Below are 11,416 nucleotides of genomic sequence, written 5' to 3' on the forward strand. Positions count from 1 at the left end.
GTGATTTAGAAAAATAATGAGTTGAATGTAACTTTTCTTGTATTTGTTATGGATACACACACATTTGAACTACGTCTAAACACATTGATTTGTGGAGCTCTTCATCTATATATAATTCTGCAAGTACAAGGGATTATTCTATTATGACCCAAATTCCAGAAGTAACTTTTTGCAGTTTGTGTTGCAAAATACCACAAACCTACAACTTTGTCTAATATGTTATGAAACGTTCCAAGATTTTACTAGCTTGTTTGTCCTGAAACTAAGTTTCCTTCTTAAGTGAGCCAGAGGAACATCCTGAATGATAACAAAGTGCTAAGCAAGTTAAAATATATGTAATATATGACTCTGCATTTAAAGACGTGGCGCATAACAGGAATACACAGTTAAAGGGGCATCTTAATACTTGATGATCATCACATAGATGATATGGATGTCTTCATATTAAAAACAAATATGATTTATAAAATAGCAGTTGCTCTTTTCAAAATTGTTGGTGGAGAAAGACAAATACCATATGCTAACACATATATATGGAATTTAAGAAAAAATAAAAAGGTTATGAAGAACCTAGGGGTAAGACAGGAATAAAGACACAGACCTACTAGAGAATGGACTTGAGGACATGGGGAGGGGGAAGGGTAAGCTGGGACAAAGTGAGAGAGTGGCATGGACATATATACACTACAAAACATAAAATAGATAGCTAGTGGGAAGCAGCTGCATAGCACAGGGAGATCAGCTCTGCGCTTTGTGACCACCTAGAGGGGTGGGATAGGGAGAGTGGGAGGGAGGGAGATGCAAGAGGGAAGAGATATGGGAACATATGTATATGTATAACTGATTCACTTTGTTATAAAGCAGAAACTAACACACCATTGTAAGGCAATTATACTCCAATAAAGATGTAAATAAATAAATAAATAAAATTGTTGGTGGATTGGTTACAGAAATAATAGAGTAAAGCAGAAAAAAATAGGAATTCACTAGGAGAACAAGAAGAAACCTGCATTCTAAACCAGTATATTTTATAATTTCAAGGAACAAAAGTCACAGTGTTTTCTATACTGGATAACAACACTCAACTTTCCTCTTTTCTCCATTGGTTAGAAAGAAGCTTGTCTCATATACTTTACAGATAAATCTCAAAGGAGAGATGGAATAAGCCCAAATGACCACTGTGACCACTGTGGAAAAGTCTTTCAAGGATGTGCCACTTGTCCATCTTGCTCTCACTTTCAGTCAAACATAGACAAACACCTGTTAACTAGATGACATTCCTAGCCTGACATATTACAACTTTAAGTTCCCCTTGTTAAAGGACACACTTGTTTCCCTATCACATTTGAATGCATAAGAATATATATATAACTGTATTATTACATACTTTATAAAATATATTGCTTTTATAAAAAAATACCCCCAAAATATTTTTGATAGTGGTTTAATTGTCACTTTTTTCTATTTCTGCCTTCTCACATACTTCTTGTCTTTCAAGGCCCACCTTCCTTATGCCTTATTTTACAAAATTCCCTGAAGTCTTTAGGTAGATGTGATACCACCTTCCTCAGAAGTCCCATTATATATTTACTTTATTTATCCAAGAATCTACTTATTCATGAAGAAATCTGCCACTTGCCTTACATGGTTTTATGTGTTTGTCTTACATATAAAATACAAGTAAGAAATGCTTATTATTTATCATAACTTATTTTTGTAAATAATTGAAGTTTGCATAGCTAATGAAAACCTAGGTTCATTTAAACTAATTCTTAAAGGATGATTACAACAGAGCAGAGTCTATTCTCTTGAAATTTCAAATTTGAAGGTAAAATTTCTGCACATATTATAAAGACTCAAAAGTGCTTGTATAGTTTTGGTTTGACCTCAGGCATAAAGAACTTTGTTTTGGCTTTCCCCAAATATATTCTGGAAGGGCTTGGATTAGGACTTAATCATTTTTAAGCACCATGAATAACTATGATTTGAATGTAAGAGCACTCTGGGTAGTTGTATTATTTCCTTTCCTATTGATACTTCTACCTTGTCACAAGACTAACATATATTTTATAAGACTGTAAAGTCAAGCACTGTACATTAATTTATATTCTAGATATCAATTATAGACCTATAAGTGGACTAAGGAAAGTAGCCTACTGTTCTCTCTCACCGTCTCGATTATATAAGATTGGGATCTTAAACAACAAACTCAACATATATTTTGCACATCACACTTCAACAAAGATTCCTGTGGATCTTTCTTATCATATCTACTCTCCTGGGCGGGTGGGGTTTGGGAACAAGGGCTGAGGATGGAAGTAAGTGGTGGTCCCAGGCCATAGAGCACAGAGCCAAAGTAAGCCAGAGGCTTACTTGGAGATGAAAAGCAAGGGGCAATGAGTAACTGCTGCTCTTGATAAGTGGAATCAAGGGTAAGAAGAAGCAAGGAAGGCTCTGCAACATTAATCTCAGCAGGTTGTCAGAGAGCAAAGCCAGGATTCTCCCAAAAGTGTGGACAATGAAATCTAGCCAATTTAAACTTTTAAACGATTGCATTTTCAACTTTGTTTGGTAGGACTGGTTTGTTCTACACAAAAATCCAGATACAGTAAGAGTGATAAGGAGACAGTATGTCTTTAGCCACTATTTGATTTTAGAATCGTCTCGCTCACTTTCTTTTCTTGTTGTGTGTACTGAGATACCATAATAAGGAAACTCAGGGTATTTGTTGAAAGGAATGAAATAATTTCTCTCCTAGAGGCGTCTAAGATGCATTTATTGTTATATATTTTCCATCTCCTACTTGCAGGCAAACAAAGGTGACCCAGACACTTTGTGATTCAGTGCTGGAATAGGCTTGGTTCAGAGGAGACTGTTTGTGGAGATACCACTGCCCTTTGCGTGCATCTAAATGCCTCCACTGATATCCTCCTACCCTAGCATTTAGAACTGACTTTACTTTCTCTACCACATTATAACGTACTATTCACTTATAATGAATTGATTTATTACAGATTTGCATTAATTTTGTACTCACTTATAAACAGGTATACTTTGCGGTTAAAAACAAGGTGTATCCAATGAAGCACAAGTTCATTCAATGAGTGACTGTGCTAGCCTTTGAGATTATACCAATGAAAAACCATACAATCTGGCCTTAGAACCTCACAATCTGACATAACAAAGATGACCCACATAAGTAGTTTTCTTGACTGAAGAACTCACTGGACATATCAATAGAACTAAACTTCATTTAGTTTACTGATGAAGACTCAAGTGGGTGATGTTATATTTTATCCAAAGACATGTTTATGATTGCAGTAACAAATTAAGTTACTGTAAAGTTTTGGTCAACATTGTTTCCCATAGCACATCTCTTCAAGCAAAGGAAACCTGGACATGTAGTTTCAATGACTCATTCATGAGATGACAAGACTCCCTAAATTCGTGGTCCCTTTCAGTTTTACTCTAAGCTTGTAGGAAACACTAAGACCAATTCACTCTTCATATTTATTCAACAGAATTTTATTTTTACTTATCTTTATTCCCTAATTCAAGTATAAATTGTATATCCTCTTATCCTGGGTTTGACAGAGTCCAGCTTTGTTACTGTCTGGAAATAGCGTGCCAATTCTCTATTTATACTGATGTTTATGTTTTGGCAATAGAAGGAGATAGTAACTGAAGACATTTAGACTTATTTGTGTCAGATAGAATTTATTAGTTCTTTGGTATGTTTAATTATGATAATAATTTAAAATAACCTACAAATCTAAAGGAGTCATTCTTTTAAAAATATACCCAGTGTAATTTTCTAAACATTATTTTACCTTCTCAACTAGCCACTCTCCAATTATAAATGAGGGTGATAATGTGCCACAGGCAGGCTGCCTCGCTCCTGTTAAGTGCACTTTATAATTCAGGCTTAAAATAATTATATATGTATTATTTATACATATCCACAGGACACTGTCCTTCCATCACTCCGATTGCTTGTTACTACTGCTTCACTCATTATTTTATTTACATTTTATAGACGAATTGCACATGTAAATTCTCATTTAAATTAAATTACATTATTTATTTAATTTTGGTTACAACAATCTACTTTTTGAGGGTCAGAAGGTACCAATAAATGCAAAGAGCACATCAAATTCTGTAGCAAATTCCATTTTAACTAATGCTTCTGTTTTGTGCTTGTTACGTATCCTGACTCTCATGCCAGTTTTTCCAAGCTTGGTCTCCACACACTACTCTGTGTGTATTTATCCTAGCAGCCTTCCCATTTCCAAAGTAATGAAAGAACTGTCTCAAATTGCTAGTGCCACCTATTAGCAGAAGCATAGAACTGCAAATCATGGTAGTTCCTTTAAACAGCACCTTAGAAGTCATGAAGGGTAAAATCCATCCCAAGACTCACACTGGTTCTAACCTATGTTTACAACTGCTGGTCTTTTTAAAATCAGCTTTCACCGCATGAACTAAGATACTGTCACGAGTTTTGGAGATTTTACTTACAGCTTTGCATTAATGGATCATTTTATCATAGGTTTTTATTTTCAGGAAGGTTTGATAAGTGCAATGTCTTCATCAATTAATATGTAACTCTCTATGCTATAATATCATGACTTTGTAAATGAATGTTATAGATAATGATCAATTAAAAATTTATTTCAGTACTGGAAGAATTTTAAAAACTCAAGTGTAAATTCTACTTAAAATAGTCCTGACTTTAGATTTTACAGTTCTCCAAAATGATGTAAAGGTGTGTGTGATATTTTGATCTTGGGAACTGTGATACGTAGGTGTACCACTGAAGTTTAAATGAGAGAAACTGGGTTAAGAAGTTAAACCACACACTTCCTTACAGCTGACTTTAAGTTCTTGATAACTTTATAAGTTACTTAAAGCTCACATCTCAAATACAGTTATATATTCACACTAAATAGAAATACATTATGCTCTGCCACCAACACTTTAACTTTTATTTTGTTACTAGGAACATATGCAATCATACTGATGGATTCCAATTAAATTTATTCCTGAAAACTCCTTTAATAGCATTAATTCTTCAATATAGAATTTAAATATAACAGACTGAAAATCACAACATATTTTAAAATCATGTTTGATTGATACATGATAATGAAAAAAAGAAAACAAAGAAAAATTAGTTATCACAGATCTATACCTCTATTTAGTTGCCTAAATATTTAGGCATTTCATATCACTGACAATAGCGGAGTCTAGGAAATAATTTATATGAAGAGAAATAACAACCTAAAAAAGTTAGAATTGGAAAATTCATCTCTTCAGTATTCAGGTTTCCTTAAGCTATTAAAGACTACACATCATTATCAAAAGTTGGTGAGTTATCTTACATGGGGTGGTTTTGTGGTCTTAGTCATTTTCTTACTTGCCAAAGTCTGCACTGATAAGTTATTATTTCAAAGGCCAATCTGGTTGGCAGCTCCAAACAGAGAAGCCTCAAACTGGAGACTTTCACTAGCTCTCATTTGATCTGATCCGCACTGGATCGCAAGATGTGATACTGTGCATTTCGTTTTATTTTGTTTTTTATTATTTTGCCTGGATATACTTGTCGAGTAGATAAATAAAAAGTTCTAGCTTTCAGCATGCTCAAATCGAAGACTTCAGAACGAAAATATGATTTTTAAAGTTAAAAGAATTTGGGAAGAAAAGGCCATACTAAATAAGAATCAGCAAATAAGAGATCTGATGCCATATATGCAGTGACTACTGGAGATAAGGTATTGCAAAGAATTTATAATGTCTTTGCTCTGTGAAAACATACATGTTACTACCCTACTCTTCAAAGACACATTCCATTTTAGCTATGAGGAGATTTCCAGTATAAGACAAATTCCATTTTATATTATTACTTGAATACTTGAGATATTCATGAAGACTTTTCATGAGACTCAAAAGATCATGCCTGGGGCTTCCCTGGTGGCACAGTGTTTAAGAATCTGCCTGCCAATGCAGGGAACACGGGTTCAAGCCCTGGTCCAGGAAGATCCCACATGCCGGGGAGCAACTAAGCCCGTGCGCCACAACTACTGAGACTGCTCTCTAGAGCCTGCGAGCCACAACTACTGAGCCTGCATGCCACAACTACTGAAGCCCACGCACCTAGAGCCCATACTCTGCAACAAGAGAAGCCACCGCAATGAGAAGCCCGCGCACCACAACAAAGAATAGCCCCTGCTTGCTGCAACTAGAGGAAGCCTGTGCAAAGTAGCAAAGACCCAATGCAGCCAAAGATAAAAAAATAAATATTAAAAAAATGATCACGTCTGCTATAATATACATATGTAATTTAACACATGACTATCTTTACAACCAATAACAATTTTATTTGTAAAGTATTTTATTATAATTTACCACGTGTAGATTGCCAAGATTGTTTTTATTAACTCTAAAATATTAACATAAATTTTGTCCTTCAGGTATATTCACCTATTCATATATGTGTACACATATATGTATGAATATGTAAATATATGCTTGTGCTTTGGCAGACTAATGAAAATCCCAGAAAAGTCAACAAGTTTAATTAGTAAATCATTATTCATACAAATCAAATTTTGATGTGGTCATAATATATTGAATAATGGCAAATAAAAAAGGTTTTGCAAGTTTTAATTCATAATTTTTAATTAAACATTATCATCTCTCAAAAAGATATGTCTGAGAATTTTGATTTAACTAATAATCTCATTCTTACAATAATTAAACAATTTGACTCTGGAAAAAAAACAAAACAAAAAAACCTTTACAAAGTATGAAAAGAAAGCCTCTGAAATGTCTACCATTTATTTAAGGGCTATTTACTAAGTCCTCCCTATGAAGGTAAAGTTAAAGGCACTGATACAATCTTTGGATTCACATGATCACCGTCACATTCAGACTTGCATGTGTCTTTGATTTCTACTAAAACTGAAGGACACAATGTCCTGGAAAAGCTCATTACACTGAGTGATGGAATGTTTGTCATGTGTTTAAAACCCCAGACCTAATTTATTTCCTTGTGATTTCCATACGTTTTTCTGAAGTCTTCATTGTACCACACGTTCCAAAAGGAAGATTTTATGATAATCTGGTATTTCATGAGAAAAGTGAAATTTGACTAGTTTCGTAGGGCAAATAAACAGTTATTCATCAATTTTAAAAAGAAGCATTATAACATCTAGCTATATCACATGAATTTAAGGAAGGGAAAAGTATCTCTGAGTGAATGTTTCTTGAGGATAATTTGTATGTGACTGCTGAGATTTACAGAGTTCTCACATTTGCTTCCCCCGCAAGGATTCTAAATCAGATTGGTTCAGAGGAAAAGCCAGCCTACCCCATTTTTCTAATATTATCACTTCTCCAGATGGTCCTGAAAACATCTATTTAATTCCTGTTCCTAGAAAGTAAAGAGGTACCTTATTAGATATATATGTATATCCACTACAAAGGCTGCCTTCTTGTTCTTACTTCTCTTTCTTTCTCATTTAACATATCAAATCTCTTTTATCTCCTACCAGGCAAAATGACAAGTAGAAAGTAAGCACAGTGATTGCCTGAAACTTCGTCTTGGCAACCTGAGAAATGAGAGGGTTAATGGTGGATCTTTGAAAACAAGTGACCATGGGAAATTAGGGTTGGCAGGGATTTAACTCTTCATGAATCATGCTGGAATATTTTTAAGGGCAAAGCAGTGGATGTTTTAACTGTGTTTGACATCTAATTAAGAAGGAAAAAGAAGTAGCTAAAAAAAAAAAAAAAATCTCTATTACAGCTTGGAAACAAAGTACTGACAATTGGCTACCAGGCAGTTGCTTTGGAAAAACAAGTGTACACGTAGAGACAAAAAGGTAATGACAGACCAATAAAAGGGCAGAAGAAAAATTGCTTGGGCCATCCCTATTATTCTTTTTGGTGTTGTTCACTTCACAGCTTGTTTTACCAAATTGCCAAGCTCTAGGTATATCAATAGAATTGTTATGTAGCTGTAGGGCAGTTTTTGGTTTAAAGGAAAGCAGAATAATTCTAATGGATACCATTGCTAAAAAGAGCTCATAGAGACAGTTTCAAATATATACATCTCGTCAATATATACAACTCACTTCATTAGACAAGTTTAAAGTATTTGTATATAACAAAGGGCTATTCTAATTAAATGCTACCTTTTAATATGTAGAAAGAACTGCTGCCTCTTCTGCTAATGGAGAGTAATCCATTACCATGGAAATAAAATTCTTGCAAAATAAATAAGAATAATTCTCAGTTCCTACTGATTTTGCAATTTATTTAGCACTTAGACAAGTATCTCTAAATATAGATTTTTAAAATCCATGTCATGTTTCAAACTTACTCCAAAATTATAGCATATAGCTATTCACATATTCAGGAAGTAAACTCGTATGTAAAACTTACTCAGGAATATAAACTTGAAGAAAGTGGACGATTAACCTAAGAATCCTTGGATGAAATACTCCCAAAGAGTAAAAATAGAAAACAAAAACTGATGAAAACACAGATACCATAATATCATACACTAGGAAAATAATTTAAAGACAGTTACTATATAAAGACACAATTGGGATTTAATTAAATATTTAATGGGTGCCATATGATTATTTTTAAAAACCTTATATGAGTACAGTTGCAATTCTGCTTGCTAATGGTTAAAATTCATTCTCATTTTAATAACCAAAAAATTATACCAAAAATAAATATATTTTCCAATTCAGTGTATTTTATCTAAGTATTAAATACAAACAAACACATTTAGTAGGTGTTTAATTTTCTAATCCAAAGTGTGAAAAATTACATCTGTCTTTCCTATTTTGTGGTTCTCATTCACACTAGAGTACTCAGAAAGAGATGTTCCCCATCATGTGAAAATTAAAGAATATCTTTTCTGGCATAAGAGCAATGTATAGTAGACAGACATCTCTACAGATAGATCCAATAATTTTCTTTCACATCATAGGCTAAAAACGAAATATAATTGAAGCTTCTTATTGCCCCACCCCCAACTGTAGAAATTTGAGAATCATAAGAAAGCAACACCCTAGGGAGTAAAACTACTTGACTTAAAACAGTTTAATCCTCAACTCCATGTTAATAATACCTCAGTTATATAAATATTCTCTTCCATTAAAAGTTATATATATCATCTTGGAATCCATATTAGCGTGGAATTATATATCTATCTATAAAATCTATCTCAACAAATATAGAACAAATATTTTCTTTAAAATCCTCATTAAAAAACAAGCATACACATTAAGATGTAACAAGACCGATCATGTGATAAGGCTTTTTTTTTCTTCTTAAATTTATACTTTTTTTGAAAAGAAGTTCACACAGCTAGCTGTACAACTAGAAAGTAGTATCTCTTCAGTTCTCACTGAAGTACATATAGAATCAAATAACATTACATTGCAAAGGCCTTAGCTTTGCACCAATTAGCCAAATACACAGTCTTTTGTACAATCATAACACACTGTGGAAAAACTAGTCTGTTCTCTCCAGTTTATATTCTCTTGGCAAACCATGATCTACTGCTTATGTTAAGCATCTGATTGTCAGATCTGAACAAACTGAATATTCATGATGACAATTAACTATTTACTGTCTAAAACTGAGAAAATACAATGTATCATAATAATTATTATAGGTGAGGCACTCACATCTACAAAGAGACCATTGTTGCAATAGTGGTTTTTAAAAATATTTTAATAGGAGTAGAGTCAGAAGAATTATCAGGATATATGATCACATATATAGATCAGTATTTACCAGGCATTCAGCTTTTCTCTGCAAATGTGATTAAATGTTCTTTGTTTGCATTTAAATTGTCATATATCCAACAGAAGCCATGCTTTTATAAAAAAGTGTTTCAATCATCTCCAAAAGACACACACGATCACAAAGGTTTCCCAGGTTAAACTAAAGGTTTTACGGTTTAGGTTGGGAGGGAGTTCAAGGAATGAAAAGGCAGGGGGCAGGGGGGCATTAGAAAGCTAGTCAAATAAAAGGAAAAGAAAAACTTACCTTTGTAGGATAATTTCAGCCTTGGCACATTGTTCTTCCCATTTGGATAGTTTGCTCTTGCTGTAAGTAATACTCCCCAGAAAAGACAGACAATCCTAGCGAACCAGCCCATGCTGCAGACACTGTGGGTCCTATGCTGCTTCAGTCTCGGGTCCTGTATTGTGCGGCCACAGAAGTTCAAACAATCTGGAAACTGGAGGTAACAGGTGATTTAGGTCAGTTTCATTCATAAATGCAGACAATCAAGACCTCCAAGCAACACTAACACCTCTTCTTCTGTAACAGTCACTGAAGCCCAGAAACTTCAAACCCTCCAAAAAAAAAAAAAAAAAAAAAATCGAGCCAGGCACCGGATAATGAGGCACAACTGTTGTGTGGAAAGAAAAAAAAAATCAACAAGGGCTGCAGTAGTGGTGCTTAAGAAGCAGTTCCTTTTATCTAGACTCTTCTGATAGCTGGCGGACTCTAATCCTGCTGCCTGCTTCATTCGGCTCCGGGGAAGCAGAATGAAAGGGGAACAGAGAGAGAGAGAGAGAGAGAGAGAGAGAGAGAGAGAGAGAGAGAGAGAGAGAGAGAGAGAGAGAGAGAAACCGTAAGCAGCGCGGACTTTTCCTGTACACATGTAGGCAGAGATGACACAAGATCCCACAGACAGGTTTTCCCAACACTCACTAGACTGGCTGACAATGGGAGAACAGGCGAGCTCAGCCCACTCCCCTTCCCTCCTGTCACACAACACATGCAAAAAACATCTCGTAGAGATTAGAGCCGGGAGCAGAACACTCCAACGTGCCTGTGAAAGGCATGTAGCTATAAATTTACTTCCCAAGGCAAGCGTTGTTTTATAGCCATTTTTAGGTGCAATTTTGATGAAAAAATATCTGAATTCTGCTACCTACATAATTTCTAACTCATGCTCATTATATAATTCTGCTTGGACTTGTGCGTTGTATGTTATACGTCTGTTTATGCCTATATACGTCTATGGATATGCATATATATGTCTGTCCTTTTCATCAATATAACTTTAACCACTGGAGGTTTTAAAACCTTGTTAGCAATCATTCCCTTCTCCCAAGAAACCCCCTTGGATCAACCACCCCCTTCCCCCGCCCCACTGCAATTTCAGTGAAGAAATTCCTAGTAAAGCCCATTTCAACAATCAGCTCAAGACAAATATAGGTCCACTGAGAATTATAAATTACAACAGGGGATTCTCAAAAGGACACTCAGAATTTTAAAACATGTATGGTTTTCCAGCTCCTGGAATGCTCTGGCTAACATTTTTAGTGCATCACATCTCATTAATTAAAGCCACTTCCCTAGTTTTGGTTTAAAGGGCAGA

General features: G+C 34.7%; 1 protein-coding gene across 1 annotated transcript in view; it reads right to left on the bottom strand.

Moving 5' to 3' along the window:
* The window catches only part of SEMA3A (semaphorin 3A), a 231,811-nt gene extending 221,231 nt beyond the window's left edge, over positions 1-10,580 (bottom strand). Inside the window, exon 1 of the mRNA XM_065883393.1 lies at positions 10,072-10,580. Within this exon, the coding sequence (XP_065739465.1) occupies positions 10,072-10,183 (112 nt within the window). The 5' untranslated portion in view covers positions 10,184-10,580. The remainder of the gene's footprint in view (positions 1-10,071) is intronic.
* Between the last annotated feature and the right edge of the window lie 836 nt (positions 10,581-11,416).

This window comes from Phocoena phocoena, chromosome 9 (genome assembly GCF_963924675.1).
Source record: "Phocoena phocoena chromosome 9, mPhoPho1.1, whole genome shotgun sequence".
Lineage (NCBI taxonomy): Eukaryota > Metazoa > Chordata > Mammalia > Artiodactyla > Phocoenidae > Phocoena > Phocoena phocoena.